The sequence below is a fragment of the Lutra lutra genome, chromosome 2, assembly GCF_902655055.1.
Source record: "Lutra lutra chromosome 2, mLutLut1.2, whole genome shotgun sequence".
Taxonomy (NCBI): Eukaryota; Metazoa; Chordata; class Mammalia; order Carnivora; family Mustelidae; genus Lutra; species Lutra lutra.
This window is the reverse complement of record NC_062279.1, coordinates 203,506,413-203,533,788: the sequence shown is the minus strand read 5'-3', so window position 1 is coordinate 203,533,788 and position 27,376 is coordinate 203,506,413. Positions and strand designations below refer to the sequence as shown.

Here is a 27,376-nt window from a genome sequence, read left to right as displayed (position 1 = left end):
CCCATCTAAATAAGAAAATTCTTAAAAGAATAATAGAGATTTGGGAGATGCCTGGGTGGCTCAGTTGCTTAAGCATCTGCCTTTGGCTCAGGTCATGATCCCAGGGTGCTGGGATCCAGTCCTTTATCAGGCTCCTTGCTCAGCGGGGAGCCTGCTTCTCCCTCTACCTGCCGCTGCCTCTGCTTGTAAACGTGCACTCTCTTTTTCTCTCTCTCTGACAAACAAATAAATAAAATCTTTAAAAAAAAAAGAAATTTTAAAATGTCCCTCTTATGAGTTACATTACTATATTATTTCACTCCTTACAATACATACTACAAAATGTTAAATACAAAGTTAAACAACTGTGTATGTGAACCAGAAGTCAAGAGCACTTCACTTGTGTCTCTGCTTTGCCACTAACCAGCTGTGAAGCTAAGAGCAATCCAAATGGTATTTACTGGCAGTTAGATGAGAAAGGCACTATACGTACAAAGATGAACAGACGTCACTAACAACAAATCACTTGGCTTCCGTAAGTCTTGGGCTTCTCAGTGTTAATATGGAGAGTGAATTAACTTGATATGTTCTCCTAGCTCTGGAATCTGATTTTAAAAGGATTTTTCCAATTGTTGTCTCAAGTATTACAGTCTGGGGGTGCCTCTCTGGCTCAACTGGTGGAGCGTAAGACTCTTGACTTCATGGTTGTGAGTTTGGGCCCCATACTGGGTGTCAAGATGACTTAAAAATAACATCTTTAGGGGCACCTGGGTGCCTCAGTGGGTTAAAGCCTCTGCCTTCGGCTCAGGTCATGATCTCAGGGTCATGGGATCGAGAACGAGCCCCGCATCAGGCTCTCTGCTCAGCGGGGAGCCTGCTTCCTCCTCTCCCTGCCTGCCTCTCTGCCTACTTGTGATCTCTATCAAATAAATAAATAATATCTTTTAAAAAAATAATTAATTAAAATCTTTAAAAACACTTAAAAAATAAAAAAGGTACTACAGTCTTGACTAAATTGTAGCTAACGACCAGAAAAATGTTCAAACAACAACAAAAAAATACCACATCAATACAAAATACTCAAACTAATATGCAAGTAATAAATCAGAATGGAAAATAACCCCAGAGCAAATCATGCTCTACAGTTAGATGAAGATTACAAGGAAAATCCTTTGAAATGCATATTCAGTCAGATGAGGGTGAGGATTCCAAATGCAATGCTTTAAGTTTACACAGTTCAATGTCTGGGGATATTTCCTTTACTCTTCCTAGAGGCAGAGTTTGGTGTCAAAAAGAAAATGAAATTCTAAACTTGTAGAAAGCATAAATTTGAATATGAAAATCATCTGTCTACACCAAAATACTTAAAATACTGGACAGGCAGGAAACAAAGAAATAACATGGTCTTGTATATGACTTAAAAAGGTCTAAAAGATGGCCAATATCCTTAAGTTCCAAAGCTAACTTCTTACGACACTGAGTAAGGATCGACAAAGATTTTGTGCAAAGACAGGGGGAAAAAGTTGCATATTCTTAGACTTCTTTTTCAAAATTAACTTACATCATTACGTATAACTTCCCTGGAATCCGCTAATAAGTCCATCAATCTTGAAACACCTAGAACATATAACCATGTGAAATACAGTGGTTTAATCAAAATACAAATAATGATTTAAATTATACAATTTATTAACACATCAATTTCAGTTCCCCTCTTTAGGTATGAGGCTCACTTTTAAATCAAAATTTTTTAAGGAAGATGAGTCACTTACCCATGGGACTGACTAAAATAATTTGCTGCACCTGAGGTCCTAGTTGTTTTAAAAGAGAAGTAAGAAGCTTCACACCAGGCCAGCGCACATGGAAATCAAATTCCTGCAATATAAGAATTTAAAATATTTAAAATCTGTAATTTACATATTTAAGAAAAAACATTTTTCAACTAATAGTGGTGCCAAAAACTACAAACATAGTTTAACAAACTTTAAAAAAGTAACTTGAAAAATACATAGAAAACAGTTAATATAAATTGATTAAACTGTTCCTGACTAGGTAGAATAAAAATACATATAAGCAGACAATATTTTAACAAATTATACAGTCCTTAAAACATGCATGTGATCTCTTGCAATGATACAACAAATTTCATGACCTTAAAAAGGTATAGTATATGTTGCTTCCTCAACAACACCCAAAAAGGGGAAAAAAAAAAAAAAGCTTATTAAGATGACAAAAATAGCAAGATTCTTTATTTACCTCCAACAAAGATAACAGCAGAGTGACATTTTCCGGCTGCTTAATAAAAATTTCTGTAAACTGGCTTCCCAAATCCTCACTCTGTCTTGTGGAATTTTCTTCTGTAATATTCAAAGATAAAGTACTTCAATATGACGCTGTTATTTTAAAGTATCCTTTTTGTTGAGGGGCTAAGCAGAAATGAGAATTTTCTTAGAATAGTATGGCTGGTAATGATAGCACAGTTATGCTGAAAAGATTATCCTTAAAATAACTTTCAATATCATTTAAATAAATAGTTATTCTTTAAATGTTTAAATATGGGGCACCTGGGTGGCTCAGTGGGTTAAGCCTCTGCCTTCGGCTCAGGTCGTGATCCCAGGGTCCTGGGATCAAGCCCCACATCGGGCTCTCTGCTCGCCAGGGAGCCTGCTTCTCCCTCTCTTTATGCCTGCCTCTCTGCCTACTTGTGATCCCTGTCTGTCAAATAAATAAATAAAATCTTTAAAAAAAAAAAATAAATGCTTAAATATGATATTCAGGGGCGCCTGGGTGGCTCAGTGGATTAAAGCCTCTGCCTTTGGCTCAGGTCATGATCTTGGGGTCCTGTGATCAAGCCCTGCATTGGGTTCTCTGCTCAGCAGGGAGCCTTCTTCCCCCTCTATCTCTGCCTGCCTCTCAGCCTACTTGTGATCTCTCTCTCTGTCAAATAAATAAAATCTTAAAAAAATAAAAATAAAAATAAACAAATATGATAGTCAAAGAAAAGACATCTAAATTTTCATATCTTTTCAAAGACATTTTTAGGTTAAACTTCTAATTAGGGTACAAAGGAGCTTAGTAGGGGGTATAGCTCAGTGGTAGAGCATTTGACTGCAAAGGAGCTTAGTAGAGTGATGGAGATATTCTACCTCAAATATGATAGTGATCACACTATGGCATACATATGCCAAAACGCACAGGATTATATAACCGCACAGAGTATATTTCACTGTGTATAAATTATACCGAAAACCAGCCTCCCCAAAATATTATTGAACACAAAGTCCCTGTTGACTGTTAGTGTTGCTGTGTTAAATGATTTAATTACAAAATTAAACCAATCATCTGCATATTATTATTTTCTCAAAAATATCAACATATATATACTATAAATTGTCAATAAAATCAGAATTTGATATTTACTTTTACATTTACTCCTTAAAAGATTTTATAATTGTCCTTAAGACTCAACAGTCTTTAGATTAAACTATACATTGTTTCAATGTCAAAAAAATGTAAAGGACCCCTAAAAACTGAAGCGATGATCACCAAAACAAATTACCATTTAAAATCTGCCTATGTTATATATTCAACTTAGAGACAGCAAATACACTACTCCCCATACCCTCCCCCATGCCACACAACCAACCCTTTCCTACATATTGCTCCCGGGCAGTGACTATAAACCAATGGAGCTGGCAGTCAAGCTTCCTCAAACAGTCCTTTTCTAATGTGAGATTTTAATATTAACATACTTTAGAAAGGGAAAAAACCCAGCAGATGATAGGAAAAGCAAAGCAATCCAACAGTGACAGTGATAATCACATCTAATTATTTGTAGAAAAAAGGAGAGCAAAAGTAGAAGTGTTTTTCAATCCTAAGTACCCACATATGCCAGTTTGCCCTTCAGAAACTCTAGGAAATATTTCTCTTATCATCTCGTGTCAGTAAAGAACTAAATGCTTTTGGGCCTTGAAATTACATTACTTACAAAGTACTTCAGCTTTAAAAGGATTATTCTGGCAGCTGTGCTGAGAACAGAATGTCAGGGGAACAAGGAAAATAGGGAGACAATAATCAACAGCGACAAAAGGGAAGCAACGATCAAAGAAAGCAGTAAAGATGGCTCAGACCTCAGTGGTAGTAATTTTTATGAAATTTACTGTTTACTGAGATGAAAAACACTGTGAAGAAGCAAGCTAAGAGTACAGAGGGAGTTTCATTCTGACATAAGGATTTGAGTGGCGATGTCGAGTAAGCAGTTGGACAAACAAGCAGTCTGGATTGGAGACGCATATGAGGGTAAACATATAAATGATATTTAAAGTCACAAAACTGGATGATAAAGAGCATTTATAAAGTACTCCCAGCTAACATGGCACTTAATGGTGAAAGACCGAATGCTTCCACCTGAGATCAGTGAAGAGGCAAGAATACCGACTGGACCACTGCCAGTCAACTCTGGACCGGCCATCTTTGTGCCGGAAGGCAGAAAAAAGACCAAAAAGGCATACAAATTGGAAAGGAAGAAATAAAACTGTCTTTATTTACAGGCGACGTATTTATGTAAAAAATCCTATGAACTCTATAAAAAAGCTATTAGAACTAGTAAGTGAGGTTAGCCAAATTATGGGATAAAAGGTCAGTATACAAAATTAACGGATTTCTATATATTAGCATATACAGAAATTGGCATATATTAGAAACTGAAAATTTTTAAAAAGTACCACTTAATTTTTTTTTAAAGATTTTATTTATTTATTTGACAGACAGAGATCACAAGTAGGCAGAGAGGCAGGCAGAGAGAGGAGGAAGCAGTCTCCCCGCTGAGCAGAGAGCCCGATGCGGGGCTCGATCCCATGACCCTGGGATCATGACCTGAGCCGAAGGCAGAGGCTTTAACCCACTGAGCCACTCAGGCGCCCCAACAGTACCACTTAAAACAGCACCAAAAATTATTAAAGACTTAGGGATAAATTTGACGAGATATATAAGAATTATGCTTTGAGGGAGCACCTACGTGGCTCAGTCGTTAAGCATCTGCCCAGGCTCAGAGTCCTGGGATTAAGCCCTGCATCCGGCTCAGAAGGGAGCCTGCTTCTCCTTTTCCCTCTGCCTGCTGCTCCCCTTACTTGTCCACGCTCGCTCTCTCTCTCAAATAAATAAATAAAATCTTAGAAAAAAAAAAAAAAAGAATTGCTTTGGAAACTCCAAAATGGTACTGAAAGACATTAAAGGAAGGCCTAAATAAATATATCACTGTGTTCCGATATTAGAAGGCGCAACAGTGTTAAGATGTCAGTTTTCCCCAGATCAATCAACAGGCTGAACAGAACCTGAATCAAAATCTCAGTCAGCCTTTTTTGTTAGAAATTGACAAACTGATTCTAAGATTGATAAGGGAATGCAAAGAACCTAAAAGAGCCAAAAGAACTTTGAAAAACAACAAAGCTGGAGGACTTACATTTCAAAATTTCAAGAGTATAAAGCTACAGTAAGCAAGACAGTATCCTATTGGATTGGCAAAATGACAGACATACAGACCAATAAAATACGAAGTCCAGAAACAGACCTATTAGTTCAAAATGGATCACAGACCTAAGTGCAAACTAGAAACCACAGACCTAATCACAGGAGTAGAACTACAAAACTTTTAAGAGAAAACATAGGAGAAAATCTTAGTGATTTTAGGTTTGGCAAAGATTTCAAAAATAGGAAACCGTCTAAATTACAGAAGAAAAAAATTAATAAAGTGGATTAAAATTTAAAACTTTTGCTTTTCAAAATACCATGTTAGGAAAATCACAGACCAGAAGAAAATATTTGTGAAACAAACACTGCAAAGGACTTATATTTAGAATATATAAGGAATTCTTACAACTCAAGTATAAGATAAAAAAAAGAACAGTAAAAATGAACAGAAGATTTGAATAAACACTTCACCAGAAGAAAGTTATATGGAAGACCAAAAGAAAAAAAACACATGAAAAGTTGTTCAATATTATTATTCATTACAAAATTACAAATTAAAACTAATGTGAGATACTATCTCACACCTATTGGAATGGCTAACATTTTAAAAGACTGACTGTATCAGGTACTGGAGAGGATGTGGAGAGCCTGGAACTCTCACATATTCTCACACACATCCCAGTGGGCATGTAAAATGATATAACTACTTCGAAAAAAGTCTGGCAATTTCTAATAAAGCTAAACACATGCCTATTATATCCCTTAGCCATTCTGCTCCTGGGTATTTACTGAAGAGAAATGAAAACACAGATCCGCACAAAGACTTGCATATGAATGTTTACAAAAGCTTTATATGTAATAGCTGAAAACTAGAAACAACCCCAAATGCCCTCCAAGGGGGCAATGAACTACAGAATACCACTCAACAATTTTTGAAAAATGAACTGTTGACATAAATGGGGCACCTGGGTGCCTCAGTGGGTTATGCATCTAACTCTTGATTTCGGCTCAGGTCATGATCTTGGCGTCGTGAGATGGAGCCCCACCTTGGGCTTGGAATTTTCTGCCTCTCCCTCCCCTTCTGCCCACCACCTCCATCCCCCTCTCCACCCCACTTAAACTCTTTCACATGCATGTGTGCTCTCTCAAATAAATATATAAAATAAAATCTTAAAAAAAAAAAAAAAAAAAGAAAGCTGTCGTGAAGGAGAAATCCGAATCTGGTTTTTATTAGAGTGGTGTAAATATGGTGGAGAATAAAAACTCAACCATAGGGGCCAGGCAGTAATACATGAGTGAAGCGGGCTGGGTGTGAGACAACAGTAAGGCCGGAGAGTGTATGCCCTGCCGAGGGGAAACAGCAACCGCCTGCCAAGTGTGAATGCAGGCCCAGCTGTCATCGGTCCTCAGGTTTTTTAGAAAAAATCTAAAATCCAAAATCTCATGTGAAAGCTCCCAATTTGTAATACCAGCAACTTATTTAAATTATTTTAAATATTAAGTGGGTCAAACAACCTTGTTTCTAAGACAGACAATGCCCTTGGGGCAAAAGATCGTGACCTCTAGAGAAAAGCTCAAAATGAAAGTATTGACATTTAGGAGAATATTATTAAAACTAATCTAAAAGAGAAAGGGAAAAAAATACACAGACTTAGTGAATTCTTCCTATGAAATGTTTTTTAAAATGCTGAAAAGTTTTTATATGGATAAACGTAAATAACTGAACTATGGGTTTAAGCTTTGGTCAGTATTTCTCAAAATGCAGGACAGTGTGGCAGGTTAGTAAGTATCTGAAGAAATCAAAGTGCCTTTGTCCAAATGTATGTGGATCAAACAAAGCTGAACAGGTTTCTTTACGGCAGAATTCTCAGCACTTAATGTACTAATGTATACCTTGTGATGCTTCAGAGGGGAATATATAATATTTTGTTTATTTAACTATGGGCTCTTTTAATATAGAGGACCCTGGGACTTTTGTGCCACACTTTAAGGAATGCAGGTTTAACCCAAGAAAATATTTAATTTAATGTCTGCATTGAGCACAAGCTAATAACTTGGCAAGAATAAGAATTAATACATCTGATTTGTTCTGTAGTTAAACTATATCAAATACTGTAGCTTAACAGGATATAATTAAGATCTATGTTTTGAATCGAACTAGTAAAATATGATCCTGTTCCAAGGATCTATGATTCCTTCTGTTTTAATACTGTTGATTTTAAAAAAGTGTTAGTAAGATAAACTCCACTTCCTTTAAGTTATAGTTATAACACAGCACTTCTGAACTTTATTGTAGAGCCCTATAAAAAATTAGCTAAGCAATTAAAGTAACATACAAAACTATTTTGATATAGCAGTAAATTAAGCTATTTATAGTAGTTTACATAAGCCAACTACTATACTAATTACACCTAAAAGCTATAAACCAAAATGAAATTCATGAGAAATTATATTTACTTAAATGTAAGCTGAGGTATGAGACAAGTAAACCATCCTCTCTTATCCAATATACTTATTTTAAAACTCCTAGAGCTAAGTCTAGTTTTTTTTACATTGTATAGATTATATTATGTACTATATGTTACACTTATATAGGCTGCTGTAAAAGTAAATGGCTCTTTAGTATAAGATAAATGAAAATGTAAGAACGTAATGGTCCTTTGTTACTATAGTGAAAATAAGTCTAAGATAGTTATATCAAATTCAAGATTGCTTTTTTAAAGTCCTTATTATATACACCTCTGGAAACATTTTAGGCCTATTTATATGACTGGCTTTCAAAACACATGTATATATATTTTTATTCTTCAAATGTTTATTTACAATATCTCTAGAAATTGTAAATTTTTAATTTCTCAAGAGGTATAAACAATATTCAAAAAGATTTCTGAGAGACACCTGGGTGGCTCAGTCAGTCAAGACTGACTCTTGATTTTGCCTCAGGTTATAATCTCAAGGTTCCGAGACTGAGCCTGGCATTGGGCTCTAGGGTGGGCTCTGTGCTGGGCCTGAAAGCTGCTTAAAATCCTCTCTTCCCCTTTGCCTCTCTTCCCCTCCTCCTAGTCACACATGCACTCTTATGTGCTCTCTTTCTCTCTCTCAAAAACAAAAACAAAAACAAAAAACAACACAAAGAAAAATCACAAAAAACAAAAAAAATGTTTCTGGACCTTCTCTTCGGAATTCCATTCCATATCAAGGTCATAAACCATATCACAGAGGACAAAACTGCTCCACAGAAAAAGATATTCTAGTAAAAGTTGTCCTAACTCACAGTGAAGGAATATCACTGTGAATATTTTGCACTGTGCTCAATTAAACAAGGACAGCTGTATTTTTTAATGTTTTTCTAAATCCTCTATAAACTAGTTATGTAAATTACAAGATTAATGAAAGATAATCTGGTCAGAAAAACAACTACAATTTATTAAATCAGAAATTTAACAAACCAGAATTTAAATAACAACTTGAAACCCAAAAAACCAAACCAAACCAAACAAACAAAACCTATGGGATACTCAGAAAAAAGTATATTAAAAAATACTATTGGGGCACCTGGGTGGCACCATCGGTTGAGCATCCAACTCTTGGTTTCAGCTCAGGTTGTAATCTCAGGGTTGTGAGATCGAGCCCCGCGTCAGGCTCTGCACTCAGTGCAGAGTCTGCTTGGGAGTCTCTCTCCCTCTGCCCCTACCGCTCATGTTCTCTCTCTCTAAAATAAATAAATAAATTTAAAAAAAATGCTGTTATCCTACTTGCTAGATGATATTATGTAAGTTACATGTTTCTGGGCTTCTATTTTCTCACCATTAATTAGTTAATTCATTAATTTTTCTCATATTTACAAAAGAGAAAAATACCACCTACCTCACAAGATGCTATGAGGCTCAAATAAGACAGTGGACATGAAAGCACTGTAAATTTTAAAGCTTTATACAAACATGATGAAATAATAATAGAAACAATGATGACTAATCTCTATCACCCAGCAAGGAAACCAGCTTATTATCACAAGAGTAAAGGCATCATGCTTTGGTGTATTCTGCTTTCAAACAAGGGTTTCAAATATCACAAAGGTAAGGCTATCCATTTTAGTGAGTGAGTTAGCTTCTCGTTAAGTACAGTTAATTTTGTTATGCACCATTTTAAACCTACTTTAGATAAGATTATTCCCCTCCTCATTTTTAAAAAGTTAAGGGGATCTCAGGAAAAATGGCAAAACAAAATAAAGTTGGTTACTTTAATTATGAGGAAAAGAAATACTAATGTCAAAAATAAATGGAACTTAAAACAGACCACCAGAAAAAGTTAAGACAATATATTGGTGAGTTCTATGAATTAATACAAGAAATGTCATTAACCAGACATTATCGTGCTTGCATTATTTTAAAGGGACAATATCAACATGTAAGTATTCTCTAAACTGGGATATCTTCCAGTTCTTGCTGAATACATGTAAAATGTATACGTATACATACAGATGTATACATATTCAAATATTTTATATAAACCGCCTCAAAAGTTTTCTCCAAGGACACAAAAAGTAATTTGTATAGACTGTCCTGCTAGAGAAAAAGCTTGAACATTGTTAAAAAATATACTAGAATATTTTCTGTGTTCTGAATAATGAACAGACTTAGTAACCATGGAAAAAATAGCAATACAAGATTATCAAATATTTCCCTTTAATTAGGGAATTCTTACACAATGAAACAAATCTCTACATTTTTTACCAGCCAGAAGAAACATCACTTGACAGTGTCCTTTTATATTACCAGAAATTATGCCTAAAAGCATCATGCATAAATGCAATCTTTTACCTTCAACATCATCTGAAAAGGTAGACAAAAATAAATAAATAAAAAGTAGGTGATGAAGAAAATAGTTTCTATGTAGTAGTATTCACAATAAAATAAATAAGAGCTTAAAAATGTCAAATAAGCAATATAATCTCTTAGAAGAAAAGGCTCATTCATTTTATTCAAAATCTGAGATAGCTTAAAAGAGATACAGCAAGCATATACTATATATTCAGGATTATGAGAGAGATTTATCATTAAATTAATGGATTATCAATATCCCCAAGGTAAAAAACTCTAAAATAAAGTTTATAATATCAGCTAAGAATTACCTTTTGATGAAGCAATAGAGAAAAAGTATTAATAATAGAAATGAAGGGCATATTTCTCAATATCTAGATTTTTTTTAAATTGTTCCTTCAGAATAAATAAATTTTCAGAACAAAGTTTAAGTTCCTATTTTAATCTTCCCTGGAAAAAGTGATCCTACTATTGTTTCCCCAAGAACTGTTTATCTTGTTTCATCCAAAGAATCTTTTTTGGATGCTGAATTAAAAATAAAGAGCCCAAACACATAGAGACAAACAAAAAATTGGACTCTAACTATAATTATATTATAAAATTATAATGAAGAAAAACCACATAACTAAAAATATTGCTGCTAAATGAGTCTTTAAAACACAAAAGTAAAAGAGCTATATTTCCAATATTAAACAAAAAAAAAAGAAGGAAATATCTTTTATTGTAATGTGTTCTAACAAGTGTGTTGCACCTGGTTTTCTCATCTGAGAAATAACTAGAAGATAAATGTTTTTTTCTTCAGAGTGTGTTCTTGTGTGCATTGTATTTAAGTGTTGTTCAGTGAGGGACAGCATCTTATTCCATGGGTACCAAATCATGTTTACTAAACATTTTTTTCAGGGTGCGTGGGTGACTCAGTCAGTTTAGCATCTGCCTTCTGCTCAGGTCATGATGCTGGGGTCCTGGGGATCAAGCCCCATTTCAGGCTCCCTGCTCAGCAGGAAGTCTGCTTCTCCCTCTCTCTGTGACCCTCCTCCCCGCTTGTGCTTGCTCTCTCACATAAATAAATAAAATCTTAAAAAAAAAATATTTTCTGACCTCTGAGAAATAAAGTTGTTAGCTATCACAGAGAAAGAAAAATTTAAGAAAAATGGTATTTAAGTCCAAGAAATTGTGACCATTCGACACGACGTTTCAAATGTTCCTATTACTGGTATTCTGTGAAGTTAGGACCTATATATATTTCCGCTCTATTTTTATCATAATAAAGTATACACAAGCTTATAATTATCTATATTTCCTTAGAATTTGTCTACTTAGAATTTTGAAAGATCTTATAATCTAAATTAAACTTCTAAAATGCACAAATACGCCCACCTTTTCTGGCTGTCTAGAATAATGAAACACCCACTATGTCCTTCAACAGCCAATCTGGTGTGAAGAATGCATTCTTCAACGGCATTGTCAAATATTACTCAATGAGTATGTTTTTATAATATATAGAAAGAAATGTATATAGATTTCTAGTTAAGTATTTCACATACTGACAATAAAGATGACAGACCACCTTATTTTATATATGCAAGTAATGTGAAACAAAAATAGGAAAATTCACACCAAAGTGTGTGAATTTTGAACTTACTTGTATCATTTCACATCAGACTAATGTAAAAAAACTTCCTAAATTTAATAAGTTGTTGCTCTTTATTTATTTATTTATTTATTTATTTATTTTTGTCAGAGAGAGAGGGAGAGAGAGCGAGCACAGGCGGACAGAATGGCAGGCAGAGGCAGAGGGAGAAGCAGGCTCCCCGCCAAGCAAGGAGCCCAATGTGGGACTCGATCCCAGGACGCTGGGATCATGACCTGAGCCGAAGGCAGCCGCTTAACCAACTGAGCCACCCAGGCGTCCCAGTTGTTGCTCTTTATAAGTTAACAAAAGTCCTATGTTAAAAGTTTAAGTATTTATTAAGAAAAACCCCCTCTAATTTCATATTGTTCACCAGATAATAACATATAAACAAAAGTTTGTTTTTTAATAGGCAAAAATGATTCATTTAATATGAAATTACTAATATTCATATACCTAACTAAAATCAAATACAAAAAGAGAACAAAATATTTTTAGAGGCGCCTGGGTGGCTCACTCAGTTAAGCTTCTGCCTCTAGTTCAGGTCATGATCCCAGGATCCTGGGATCGAGCCCCACTTTAGGGCTCCCTGCTCAGCGGGAAGTCTGCTTCTCCCACTCCCTCTGCTTGCTCATGCTCCCTCTGTCGCTCTCTCACTCAAATAAATAAAATCTAAAAAAGGAGTACCTGGGTGGTTCAGTCAATTAAGTGTTTTTTTTTTTTAAGTAGGCCTGACGCCCAGCATGGAGCCTCATGTAGGGCTTGAACTCACGACCCTGAGATCAAGACCTGAGCTGAGATCAAGAGTTGGATGATTAGGGGCGCCTGGGTGGCTCAGTGGGTTAAGCCGCTGCCTTCGGCTCAGGTCATGATCTCGGAGTCCTGGGATCAAGCCCTGCATCGGGCTCTCTGCTCTCTCGGGGAGCCTGCTTCCTCCTCTCTCTCTGCCTGCCTCTCTGCCTGCTTGTGATCTCTCTGTCAAAAAAAAAAAAATCTTAAAAAAAAAAAAAAAGAGTTGGATGATTAACTGACTGAGCCACCTAGGTGCTCTGTTAAGTATCCAACTCAAAGAGAGAAAGAAAGAAAGAAATGGAATTTTATAAAAAAGAACACTCTAATTCTATCTCCAAATAACATACAAAGCAATCATTTTAAACATATTTTTCTGGAACTAAGCCTATGTCTTTCCTTACTACTTAAAGAAGAAAAATACCCTTATAAATAAATTTATAAAATAAATTCAACTTTAAAACCAGCAAAACTGGCACAACTCCAGGACATACAGCATATGCTATTTTATGTACAGAAACACCATAAAAGAAAAAAAAAAAGAAAACATAATAAAAGAAACTTACCTACTTCTTCTTCTTCATCATTAGATATTATATTGTACAGTGTGTCCAAAGCATAACCTATTATTTCAGAATCCGAACTGGAAAAAAGAAATTATTACACTTACATGTTGCTAGAGTGTAGACGGTTACGATCATTTTTAGACAGTTGTTATTTAGCAAGACTGTATAAAACATTAATCTAAAATCTATGCTAAGAAAATATCAGAGTGCAAGCTTAAAGAACATATAAAGGTTATTTATAATAGTGGAAAATTAGAAGCAACCTAAATGTGTAATATTTTAAAAAGTATAGTAGCAATGAAAAACAGTATTTTTAAAGAATGTTTAATGACACAGTAATTAAAACACCCTTGATATAATGCCAGTAGAAAAATTAAATAAAAAAATTAATATACAGGGGTGCCTGGGTGGCTCAGTGGGTTAAAGCCTCTGCCTTTGGCTCAGGTCATGATCCCAGGGTCATGGGATCGAGCCCCGTATCAGGCTCTCTGCTCAGCAGGGAGCCTGCTTCCTCCTCTCTCTCTGCCTGCCTCTCTGCCTACTTGTGATCTCTGTCTGTCAAATAAGTAAATAAAATCTTAAAAAAAAAAAAAAAAAAAGGCGGGGCGCCTGGGTGGCTCAGTGGGTTAAAGCCTCTGCCTTCGGCTCAGGTCATGATCCCAGGGTCCTGGGATGGAGCCCCGCATCCGGCTCTCTGCTCCTCGGGGAGCCTGCTTCCTCCTCTATCTCTGCCTGCCTCTCTGCCTACTTGTGATCTCTCTCTCTGTCAAATAAATAAATAAATAAAATCTTTAAAAAAAAAAAGGTAACATATAGAATGACCCCATTTAGCAAAAAATACATATATATTCCTGTGTGTGACTACACATATATATTTTAAAAACAACTTATAAATAAATTTGTAAAGTAAATTCAACTTTAAAACCAGCAAAGTTATATAACCCAGGTAATTTTATGGGTATGTGTTTATGTCTATATACATTTTTTTTTTAAGATTTTATTTATTTATTTGACAGAGAGAAATCACAAGTAGGCAGAGAGGCAGGCAGAGAGAGAGGAGGAAGCAGGCTCCCTGCTGAGCAGAAAGCCCGATGTGGGGCTCGAACCCAGGACCTGGGATCATGACCTGAGCCAAAATATATACATGTTTTTGTTTTTGTTTTTTAGATTTTATTATTTGACACAGAGAGAGAGAAATCACAAGTAGGCAGAGAGGCAGGCAGGGGGTGGGGGAGCAGGCTCCCTTCTGAGCAGAGAGCCCCATGCAGAACTCGATCCCAAGACCCTGAGATCACGACCTGAGCCAAAGGCTGAGGCCTAACCCACCGAGCCACCAAGGTGCCCTATATATATGTTTTGTCATTGCAATCTTTAACCGTGGTATTCCTAATCGGACTACTAGAATTTGTTTTCCTGCTCTGTACTTTATTTTCTAAAAACACACAAACAGAACAAGAAACTTATGGTAAAGATAATACTATTTATAAAATCAGGAAGTATGAAACTGTAGCTGTTGACAGACAAATTTTGTTTTGGGTTTTTTTTTGTTTTTTGTTTTTTTTTAGATTTTGTTTATTTGTTTGAGAGAGAGAGAGGGAGTGAGAGAGAAAGCACAAGTGAGGAGAGGGGCAGAGGAAGGAACAGGCTTTCTGCCAAGCAGGGAGCCCGATGCAGGGCTCGATCCCAGGACTCTGAGATCATGACCTGAAGTGAAGGCAGATGCTTAACCCACTGAGCCACCCAGGCATCCCTAGATATTCCTGAGATAAAGGTTAAGAAACAGATTTTTAAAAACATTTGCCACACATGCACGATGCTTGGAAGGAGGTACCAGGGGCCGGTGAGTGTGTGAACTCCCAGCTGTACCAGGTAGGGGCTGCTTTGGTTTTATTGTGCCTCTTAGACAACAAAGCTAAGCACCTACGAGTCCTCTTGCATTTCATTCCTTTTCTTGTGCTAAATTAAATGCCCTTTCCGTTTGCCTCTAATACTTATTTATTGCTTTATCTTTTCCAAGTGTTCGAAGTGATTTTTTTAACCTCATGGAATGCGAAGAAAGGTCTGTGTTCTGCAGCCGTCTCCTTCCATAGCTCCTCTTCATTAATGTTTTTTTGTTTGTTTGCTTTGTTGTTGCTGTTTTAAGTAAACTCTATGCCCAACCTTGGGCTCGAACTCCCGACCCCGGAGACCAAGAGACATACGCGTTATGGACTGAGCCAGCCAGGAGCCCCTCTTCATTACTGTTTTACGTTTCTTCTCCGGGCCTTTGCAGCTAACACTCTTGGATGCATCCACTGAATCCCCTTCGTCCTTGGCTACATCCCAGAAAACTCTGCTCCCTTTCCTGACAAGGCTTGAAACCCTCCATCTATCGGTGGGTCTGCTTCTTTTATCGTCATATTGAAGAGAGATTGCTCATTTTCCTAAGTCCTACACTCAGAGCCCGAAAGTTGTCTAATTTCTCACTGTTTCCAAACCATGACACCTAGATAGTAATTTTAATAAATGAGATAATTTGTATACCATAAAGTTCACCCTTTTAAAATGTTCACCTCCATGGGTTTAGTATATCCACAGAGCTGTGCAACCATCACCACTATCTGAATCCAGAACATTTTTTTTTGCCTTTTTCTAAAGCTTTTTTTTTTTTTTTTTTTGAAGATTTTACTTATTTATTTGTCAGAGAGAAAGAGAGAGAGAGCATAAGCAGGGGGAGCTGCAGGCAGAGGTAGAAGCAGGCTCCCCGCTGAGCAGGCAGCCCAATACGGGCCCTGATCCCAGGACCCTGGGATCACAACCTGAACTGAAGGCAGATGCTTACTCACTCAGCCACTGAGGCATCCCTAAAGCTTTTATTTGTAAGAAATCTCTACACCCAGTATGGGGCTTGAACTCATAACCCTGAGATCAAGGCTGCACACTCCAGTGACTGAGCCAACCAGGTGCCCCAAAACTTAGAACATTTCATCACATCATAAGAAATCCTGTATCCATTAGCCATCATTCCTATCCTCCTCCCCCCAGTGCCTGGCAAACACTAATCCACTTTCTGTGTCTAAAGATTTTTGGTTGTTTTTTTTTTAAGAGGGAGGGAGAGGGATGGATGGAGACAGACAAAAGAATTTTAAGAGGCTCTATGCCCAGCACAAGCCCAACTTGTTCTAGTCATTGCACATACATCAAACTGTTGAAGCCTCAGAACAATGCAACAAGACAGGTGCTATTGTTACCCCCATTTTATTTTATTTTATTCCTTAGAGAGAGAGAGGGCATGAACAGCTGGGAGGGCAGGAAGGGGCAGAGGGAGAGGCAGAGAGAGAATCCTAGCAGATTCCAATAGCTATTGTGGCTCTTATGAACAACGCTGCTATGAATTTTCATGTACTAGCTTTTGTGTCAGGCCATGTGGCAACCCCATGTTTGACTTTCTGAGGAACTGTCACACTTCCACAGAAGCTGCTCCATCTTCTATTCCCACCAGCTATGTTTGAAGGTCCAGTTTCTCCTCAGCAACATTTGTTATCGTCCTTCTCTGTCCCTCCCTTAACAGCCATCCTAATGAGTTCAAGCTGGTGTCTCATTTTGGTTTTGATTAGTGTTTCCTTAATGACTATTTTGAGCATCTTTTAATGTGTTTATTGACCATTTGTATCCTTTTTTGGGAGAAATTTGTATTCAAACCCTTTGCCTGTTTTTCCCCCCCAAGATTTCATTTATTTATTTATTTGAGAGCAAGAGCGAGAGTGAGAGAGAGAGGCAGCTAAAGAGAGCATGAATGGGAAGGAGAGGAAGAGGCAGGTTCCCTGCAAGCTGGGAGCCTGACTCAGGGCCTAAACCCAGGACCCCAGGATCATGACCCGAGCCAAAGGCAGATGCTCAGACACCCAGGCACCCCATCTGCCTGTCTCTATTTGGGTTACTTATCTTTTTATTGTTGAATTGTGTATGTATTCTTGATGTAAGTCCCTTAACAGACATATGATTTGCATATACTTTCTCCCATCCTTTGGGTTGTCTTTTTACTTTCTTGATAGGGTCCTTTGAAGCATAAAAGTTTTTAATTTTAACAAAGTCCAGTTTATCTCTTTTGTCTTTTCTTGCTCATGCTTTTAGTGTCATATGTAAGTAACCATTGCCTAAGCCAAGGTTTTGACAAATTACGCCTGCAGTTCTTCTAAGGGTTTTAGCTTTAGCTCTTACATTTAGGTCTTTGATCCCTTTTGAGCTAATTTTTGTGTATAGTGTGAAGTGGGAGGCCTGCTTCTCCCTCTCCCACTCCCCCAGCTTGTGTTCCCTCTCTTGCTGTGTCTCTCTCAAGTGAACAAATAAAAATCTTAAAAAAAAAAAAAAAGATGCTCTTCAAAATTTCTCAAAAACAAAATGATAAATATTTTTATAAATAAAATTTTTAAAGCCTACTTTACTTGAGACTTATTTTTTTTAAAGATTTTACTTATTTGAGAGAGAGAGAGCGAGCATGAGAGGGGAGACGGTCAGAGGGAGAAGCAGACTCCCCGTGAAGTAAGTTAATCATTTCTAGAATAGTGACTCTAAAACAAATTAATTAAAATTGCAAGAAAAATTAGGGAGAAAAATCATTAAAAAGAGACTTACCGATCTGTTTGTAATACATGGATAAGATGTTCCATAGCTTGTATACCCACTTCCAAGCGGTATTTCTGCATACAAGAAAAATGCTATTAAAGTAACTAATGTCCAACTTAGTAAACTTAGTAAGTGATACAGCATTACTGACCTTAGATAATGATTTGAGAGCACGCACAGCATTTCTTCGATCATCTAGTAAAGTAGATGAAGCCACTCTGTCACAAAGCTTTTGAATCTGTCATGGGAAAATGAAACAGCATTAACAGAATCCACAAAACAAAACAGAAACATGAAGTTCTCCCCTAAATTTATACCATCTAATTTTGAAAAAAAAAAATCAATAAATGGGATGTCATGGAAATGGTCTTTCACGAACCTAAATATTCAGGTGGTTTTATAAGCTTATTACTGAGAAACAAGATTTTTCACACTCTTGACAATGAGAAGTGGTGGAAGAAAAGTAAGTCACATAAATTGAGGAATTAAGAGAAATCATTAGTAGAATCAGAGTGTTCTAAACATGCTGTTTACAACTGTTTGAGCCAAGAGGGGAACAGGGTTATGGTAGAAGATGTGAAGTTATTTAAAAAGAAATTTTTAAAAAAGATTTTATTTATTTGACAGAGAGACAGCAAGAGAGGGAACACAAGCAAGGGGAGTGGGAGAGGGAGAAGCAGGCTTCCCGCTGAGCAGGGAACCCCAGCAGGGAACCCCATGTGGGGCTCGAACCTAGGACCCTGAGATCATGACCTGAACTGAAGGCAGATACTTAATGACTGAACCATCCAGGCACCCCTGAAAAAATTTTTTTAAAATACTTGTTTACATTAAAACTTCACCCTAATGTTTCCACTAAGTATTTGAACAAGAAAAGCCAGAACTGATATGTCAAAAATTTTAAGTGTGCCTCAAGATTTATAAGGATTAAATGTTTCTATTAGAAAAGCTTTTAATAAATTTGCAGGAATTAAAGTTCAAGCTGAATTTTAAAATAAACCTTTGGGAATTATTTATAATAGAAAAAAACTGGAAACAACTGTTCGTCGAAAGAAGAAAAACTGGGGCACCTGGGTGGCTCAGTGGGTTAAGCCTCTGCCTTCGGCTCAGGTCATGATCTCAGGGTCCTGGGATGGAGTCCCACATCAGACTCTCTGCTCGGCAGGGAGCCTGCTTCCTCCTCTCTCTCTCTCTGCTTGCCTCTCTGCCTACTTGTGATCTCTCTCTGTCAAATAAAATCTTTAAAAAAAAAAAAAGAAGAAGAAAAACTATGTAAACTGTCATACATTCTTTGGTAGAACACTATGCAACTACTCAAAACAATTAACTGTACTGATATGAAAATACTATATAATAAACAGTAGGAAAAAAAGAAAAGGAAGTTATAAAACAACTAGACGTAAATTATGAACCCACTGAAGCAAAAGTACCAAACTGTATATGTAAAATTGCATTAGAAAAAATCTGGAGGGGCGCCTAGGTGGCTCAGTTGATTAAAAAAAAAAAGAAGAAGAAGAAGAGTTGGAGGCTTAAAGATTTTATTTATTTATTTGACTGAGAGAGAGAGATCACAAGTAGGCACAGAGGCAGGCAGAGAGAGGGGGAAGAAGGCTCCCTGCCGAGCAGAGAGCCCAATGCAGGGCTCAATCTCAGGACTCTGAGATCATGACCTAAGCCGAAGGCAGAGGCTTAACCCACAAGCCACTCAGGCACCCGAGCCTCCAACTCTTGATATCATCTCAGGTCATGATCTCAGGTCATGAGATGGACCCCTGCATCTGACTGCATGCTGACCGTGAAGCCCGTTTAAGATTCTCTCTCAGGATGCCTGGATGGCTCAGTTGGTTAAGCATCTGTTTTCGGATCCAGTCGTGATCTCGGGATTAAGGATTGAGTCCTAGTGGGGCTCCTTGCTCAGCACGGAGCATGCTTCTCCCTCTGCCTGCCACTCTCCCTGCTTGTGCTCTCTCTTTCTCAAATAAATAAATAAAATTAATAAATAAAATCTTTCTTTTTTAAAGATTTTATTTATTTATTTGAGAGAGAAAGAGAGCATGAACACAAACAGGGAGAGAGGCACATAGAAGGAGAGAGAAGCCTAATGCAGGGCTCCATCCCAGGACCCTAGGATCATGAACCAAGCTAGGATCATGTACCAAGCCGAAGGCAGATGCTTAACCCACTGAGCCACCCAGGTACCCCTGAATAAATAAAATCTTAAAATAAATAAAATCTTTAAAAAAAAAAAAGAAAAAAAAAAGATTATCTCTCTCTGCCCTCCCACCTCCACACCCTGTGGCCACCCCCCCATCTTGCTCAAAAAAAATATAAATTAAAAAAAAAATTTGTAACAGACATAAGAATTAACTGCATGTCTTAAGATTTAAAAAAAAAAAAGAGTGAAAAGATAAGCCACAGACTGGATGAATATATTTGTTTGCTTGTCTTTTAAATGTTTTATTTATTTATTTGAGAGAGAGGGAAAGCAAGAGAGCAAGAGCACGCAGGGAGTCTGGCAGAGGGAGGCGGGGAGCAAAGGCAGAAGCAGATTCCCTGCCGAGCAGGGAACCAGATGTGGGGACTCAATCCAAGGACTCGGATCATGACCTCAGCCAAAGGAAGACGCTTAACTGACTGAGTGACACAGGCGCCCTGGATGAAAATATTTGAAAACATCTGATAAAGAATAGTTTTTAAAACCATGATACTCAGGTCCTAACGCTCTAACAGTTACTATTTTAAGTTATTATTCACTCTTTAATGACAGTTTCTTACTAAGAGTCTAAAAATAATACTTTGGCCTATCACTCACACTTCTGCACCCTATGTATCTGAATTAGTGGTGTTTAAATACACATAGTATGTGCCAAATTATGTTCTGTAGACTTCTAGTGTCCCAGAAGATATTAATAGATTTCTAATGATCATAGAAGCAGCAGGAAACACAAGGTCATACAAAATTAAATAGGTTTCTGCACTGCAGGATTTCTAAGTCTTTACTATGCTGATTTGCATTTCTTCATACAGCAGATATAGTATGATAACCAAGCCTAGCCTCGCTTTTTGATTTTATTCATCTAACTGCTCACATTTAGAAATTCCTACCTTAAACTGCATTTACTTTCATAATAATTACACTGACTTTCCTAAGTGCAAACAACAAAATTTTCTCTTTATTAAACAACTGGTTGATTTTTTTTCTACCACAATTTTTTTTTCACCGTTAGAAAAACTACATAATTATCTCTTGAAAACATGAAGCGTGTTACTCTCCATTTAAGGAATATCTTGGGCCAAAAATAGTTTTCCTAAGTATGACTGTAATTTCCTTTGCCTGGGTCTTATACAGCTGTCGTTAGTTTTTTCTAGGTAGTTTATAACTGACAGTATGAATAGGAAATCGTATATAGGCATTTTCTGCTTTTTCCTACCCCCAAACCGCAAGCACTGGTTCTAGATCTGGGATTCTCGTCTCTCATCGAACACTGAGTCCCAGGACCATGCAGAGCTTGAACTTCAGCCGCAGCCTCAGTCTCATCTCTGTTAGTGTATACAACGATATGTGTCAAAATAGGATCTTTCATGCCGAGAAACTCTTCAATATTTGTTGAATCTGGACACTTGAAATCTACTTGATGCTGATGGAGAAACTTAGCTTTAGAAATACTGGCCCAAGACGATGGTAATCCTGGAGTTTGGGAGTTTGCTTTTGTTTTTATTCTCAGTCCTTTCTATGCTCTAAATATGCTAATATTTGAGCCTTGATTTTTTTTTTTAAAGATTTTATTCATTTATTTGACAGACAGAGATCACAAGTAGGCAGAGAGGCAGAGAGAGGAAGGGAAGCAGGCGCCCTGCTGAGCAGAGAGCCCGATGTGGGGCTTGATCCCAGGACCCTGGGATCATGACCCGAGCCGAAGGCAGCGGCCCTAACCCACTGAGCCACCCAGGTGCCCCATGAGCCTTGTTGATTTTTTTAAAAAGCTTTGAAATATACACAAAGATAATCTTAGTTAAGATAAATACAAGTTAAAATAGCAATGAGGTTATTTTTACCTATGACTCACTAAGATTAAAATTAAATAATAGTACCAAATATAAATACTGTATGATTTCATTTTTATAAAATAAAAAAAAAGGCAAAGCTAATCTGTGCTATTAGAAGTCAGAATAGTGGTTACTCATGGAGTTGGGCAGAGACTGATTAGGAGCACAAAGCTGACTTTGGGTCCTGGTAATGTTCTGTTCCTTGATCTGGTTGCTGGTTACATAGGTGTGTACAGGTTGTGAGGTTTATACATATTTGAAATGAATATTTTCCTATACACTTTAAAAAATGATTTTTATTTCTTTTTTAAGATTTGATTTTGAAGCAATCTCTCATCCAGTGTGGAACTTGAACTCACAACCCTGAGATGGAGAGTCACATGCTCTAGAGACTGAGCTAGCCAGGCGCCCCAATAAAATGATTTTTTAAACAGAACGACTGAGTTACCTGGGTGGCTCAGTTGTTTAAGTGCCCAAGTCTTGATTTCCACTAAGCTTGTGATCTCAGGTTGTGAGGTCGAGCCCTGTGGAGCCTTGTGTCGGCCCTGCACTCACTGCGGAGTCTGCTTGAGATTCTCTCTCTTCCTCTGCCTGCCCCCCACTAGTACTCTCTCTCTAAATAAAAAAATAAAATCTTGGGCGTCTGGGTGGCTCAGTGGGTTGAGCCTCTGCCTTCGGCTCAGGTCATGATCTCAGGGTCCTGGGATGGAACCCCACGTTGGACTCTCTGCTCAGCATGGAGTCTGCTTCCCCCTCTTTCTCTCTGCCTGCCTCTCTGCCTACTTGTCATCTCTGTCAAATAAATAAATAAAATCTTAAAAAAAAAAAAAGAGAACAAAAAAATCTTAAAAAAAAAAAATAGAACAATTATCCATGATAGGTAGAGATACAGATTAACTTGCTTATGTTCTATCATAGGAAAAGTAACCTAAAAAAGTGGCAATACGACAAAAGCTACTACAACTTAAGATATTCATACCCTTTTTTTAGCCAGGCATTCCTACTTCTAGGAATTTACCACTTAAAAACACCCCCACAATTACGCAATGTTTTATACTAGGATGTTCTTTGTAGCGGTACTTTTAATAGCTAAAAAGGAAATCCAGCTTTCATCACATAAGAATATAATAAGAAGTCTGAGACCTGGCACCCTGATCTCAGACTTCCAGCCTCCAGAACTGTGAGCAATAAATTTCTGCTATTTATTGGGAAAAAAAAAAGTGTATGTGGGGAGAATACAAAAGTTCATCCACCAATCCGAGAACAGTTAATTAACATATAATACACACAGACTATGAGGTTGAGCAAATGAATGAAGCACATCCATTTTTACTTATATGAAAAAATGTCCAAGATACATTCAGTGAAAAAAAAGAAAAAAGAAAACTTTAAGCAGTATGTTTAGCATTAGTTCATTTTGGTTTAAATTGATACCATTAATAAACAATGTAAATATATATAGAAACAATTAAGACTGTAAATTGCTGAAAATGCTCATTTTTAAACATTATTTTTCACGTTTGAATTTCGAAGAACAGGTATTACCTTTATAAACATAAAAGAACAAGAATGGAGTAAAATGAAATGGTTTATGTTTTATTGGAATTTCTAGGATATTTTCATGACTGACTAAACTCATCTTTTAAAGCTACTATTTTCACTCTAATCAAAATACTATGAAATCAGCTCTTAAATGATAAAAATAAACTACCATAATAAAAAATACCAAGTGATTCTCTGTTGATTATGAGGTACAAATTTTTTAAACTAGAATGCACAGCAAACATGTATCTGTTGTAACCAAAAGAAGATATGGTCTGGCCACAAGCTTGCACAGGAAGACAGTCACATAAATAAAGTCTAATAAGGAGTTAAAGATATGTAAGTATGTGCTGAATAAAGTGGGGCACAAAAGAACATGTAGTCAACTCTACCTGAAATTGAAATGGCTACTGAATGTTTATGTCCCCTCAAAATGCAAATTTAGAAATCCTAACCCCTAATGTGATGGTATTAGGTATTACCATCAAAAAAAAAAAAAAAAAATCAGCAAATAACAGTAATGGTCAATGAATTATTTTTACTCTGGTTCACTGAAAAGGGGACAAAATGTTAAAATGGGGCTTTGGAAGGTGATTAGGTAATGAGGGTGGAGCCCTCATGAATGGGATTAGTGCCCTTATAAAGTAGACCCCAGAAAGTTCCCTCTCCTCTTTTGCCAAGTGAGGACACAGGGAGAAGATGGCCATGTATGAACCAGAACACAGGCCTTCAGCAGACACAATGCCTTGATGGTGGGACATCCCAGAGTCCAGAACCATGAGAAATAAATGTTTGTTGTTTAAGCCACCCAGACTGTACTATTTTTGTTATAGCAGCTCAAACAGATTGACAGATACTGCTTAAGAATGGTATATTAAAGGACTCCCGGGTGGCTCAGTCAGGTAAGCACCTATCTTCGGCTCAGGTCATGATCCCAGGGTCCTGGGATGGAGTCCCACCTTGGGCTCCTTGATCAGTGGGGAGTCTGCTTCTCCCTCTGCCTGATCTGCCGGCTGCTCCGCGTTTGTGCTCTTCCTCTCCTCTGACAAATAAGTAAAATCTTAACAACAAAAAAGAATGGTATATTAAGGATACCATGCTTGAGTCAAGAATTAAAGGATAAGTAGTTCATCAGACAATATGGGAAAGGAATTTCAGGCACAGAAAATTACTGCTTTATAACTGCACTTATTTTAATGTAAAAAATAGCATTTCATATTCACAATAATAAAATTGGTTGAATTTTTAAATTTTATACATCTATGAACCAAAAAAAATTATTTTCATATCACATACATACAAACATATGTACTTGTTCTATTAAAATAATACACCAAAGGAGGCATTCTAAAATATGAAAACTTCCCCTTTTACAATAATTTGCCATTTCTGGGAATGATGACTGATCTAAAATAACACGGGGAAAAATATGTAAGATTAGATTGCTAGCTAAAAATATTTCTTTTCTAATGAGTTCAAAGTACCTGTTTCAATAAGCTCTGATTAATGAGCAAATCATAATTTTTAGGTAGTTGCAAAATGTAACTTAAAAATATTAAAACTGGGGCGCTTGAGTGGTTCAGTCGTTTAAGTATCTGCCTTTGGTTCAGGTCACGATCTCAGGGTCTTGGGATGGAGCCCTCCAGGGGCTCTCTGCTCAGTGGGGAGCCTGCTTCTCCCTCTCCCTTTCTCCCCTTCTCATGCTGTCTCTCCTTAAATAAATAAATAAAATCTTTTAAAAATATATTAAAATTAATCACTATTTTGAAGTGTACTATTTCTACTTACAGAAGTAAAATCCATTCTTGAGTTTTGGTAAATATCTATCAAGACAATTTTTAAGAACATAAACATGCTTTTCATCTATTAAACCTGGATTTTTTTTTAAAGATTTTATTTATTTATTTGACAGACAGAGATCACAAGTAGACAGAGAGGCAGGCAGAGAGAGAGGAGGAAGCAGGCTCCCTGCCGAGCCGAGAGTCCCATGTGGGGCTCGATCCCAGGACCCTAGGATCATGACCCGAGTCGAAGGCAGAGGCTTTAACCCACTGAGCCACCCAGGCGCCCCTAAACCTGGATTTTAATGCCAAGTACATATTCTTCCAAACTGGGAATTTTATTTTAACATTTATTTATTTATTTATTTGGCAGAGAGAGAGAGAGAGAGAGAGAGAGAGAGAGAACACAAGCAGAAGCGGGAGAGGGAGAAGCAGGCTTCCTGCGGGGCAGGGAGCCCGATGTGGGCCTCAATCCCAGGACCCTGGGATTATAACCTGAACTGAAGTCTGCAGCTTAACGATTGAGACACCCAGGCACACCAAACTGGGGATTTTAATCAGAACTTTCTCTGTTGCAACTTAAGATAAACTCAAAGCAGTCAATCATACCGAAAGCCAATGAGAATCAAGGTGAATATAGGAACAGCTTATTTATCTAGAGCCATAAGATTGAACTATCTCAGTACCTTTGGTCAGGCATGGAAATGGTCTTTTCATTTAGTTCTTTTTTTTTTTTTAAAGATTTTATTTATTTATTTATTTGATAGACAGAGATCACAAGTAGGCAAAGAGACAGGCAGAGAGAGAGGGGGAAGCAGGCTCCCTGCTGAGCAGAGAGCCCGATGCGGGGCTCTATCCCAAGACCCCGAGATCATGACCAAAGGCAGAGGCTTAACCCACTGAGCCACCAGGTGCCCCTCACTTTAGTTATTTCTAATAGTAATCTAAAATTAATTACAAGCTTCCCTGTCTTTTTTTTTTTTTTTAAGACTTTATTTATTTGACAGAGAGAGAGAGATCACAATCAGGCAGAGAGGCAGGCAGAGAGAGAGGGGGGTGGGGAGCAGGCTCCCTGCTGAGCAGAGAGCCCAATACCTGAGCTGAAGGCAGAGGTTTAACCCACTGAGCCACCCAGGAGCCCCGCTTCCCTGTCTTTTTAAACAAAGAACATAATTATAAGCTTTCTTAGCATTTAAACCTAAGTCCTCTTCAAAATCACATATGGGGATCTCTTAGATGTTAAATGAAGTAATGAAAATAAAAGGTTTTGCCTAGTACCCAGTACCTAATAATGATCAATAAATACTAACAAACTCTATTATTTCCAAGCTTCTTATGACTTTTTATATGTTTCTAACAGACCATTCAGATTTTGCAGATTTTAATTTGCTACTGAGTGAGAATTTGATAGTCCAGCTAGATACTAATATAATTTTTCTTTAACAAACAACTCAGGCTTGAAATCAAGATTGAGTACATGGACCTTGTAACTTCTATTTTTGCTATAGGAAAGCCTACTACCTCCTGTTAATATTTCAGATGGATAAGTGATCTCTCTATAATGAAGTGCTACATTACTACTCTTTACAGACAACTGAAACCAAATGAAAGGAAAACATATTATATATGTCCTAAACCTTACAAAGATTTGCCATGTTTTAGGCCAAACACGGTCTGTATTTTTTAGTTGATAGTTACCAACCAAAAATTTTGTAGTACAAGAATGCTTAACTTACATTCAGAAATTACAGATCTTAAGACTGTTAGTGCCATTTATTCCTTACTTGAAAAAACAACTTAATGCAGTATAATTGTCCCTCACTTTCCATTTTCTCCTTTCAGTTGTTAGAACCTCCAGTGTTTAGCTGGGCACACGACTGTCTACTTAGACTACTTTTCTTTTTTTTTTTTAAAGATTTTTAAAGATTTTATTTATTTATTTGACAGAGATCACAAGTAGGCAGAGAGGCAGGCAGAGAGAGAGAGAGAGAAAGGAGGAAGCAGGCTCCCTGCTGAGCAGAGAGTGGGATGCGGGGCTCGATCCCAGGACCCTGAGATCATGACCCGAGCTGAAGGCAGAGGCTTTAACCCACTGAGCCACCCCGGCGCCCCCTAGACTACTTTTCAAGTCTTCCTTGCATCTAGGCA

At 37.2% G+C, this 27,376-nt stretch overlaps 1 protein-coding gene across 4 annotated transcripts in view; it reads right to left on the bottom strand.

Annotated features, from left to right (window-relative positions):
• Window positions 1-27,376, bottom strand: part of USO1 (USO1 vesicle transport factor) — an 87,360-nt gene that overhangs the window by 43,089 nt on the left and 16,895 nt on the right. For 2 of the 4 annotated variants that reach the window (XM_047719547.1, XM_047719549.1), the window contains exons 2-8: window positions 18,010-18,096; window positions 17,868-17,932; window positions 13,254-13,330; window positions 10,269-10,280; window positions 2,236-2,336; window positions 1,752-1,854; window positions 1,541-1,596 (exon numbers count right to left, since the gene is read on the bottom strand). In XM_047719547.1, coding sequence (XP_047575503.1) covers window positions 1,541-1,596; window positions 1,752-1,854; window positions 2,236-2,336; window positions 10,269-10,280; window positions 13,254-13,330; window positions 17,868-17,932; window positions 18,010-18,096 — 501 coding nt within the window. The remainder of the gene's footprint in view (window positions 1-1,540; window positions 1,597-1,751; window positions 1,855-2,235; window positions 2,337-10,268; window positions 10,281-13,253; window positions 13,331-17,867; window positions 17,933-18,009; window positions 18,097-27,376) is intronic. The other 2 variants (XM_047719548.1, XM_047719550.1) reach the window with 1 other exon arrangement.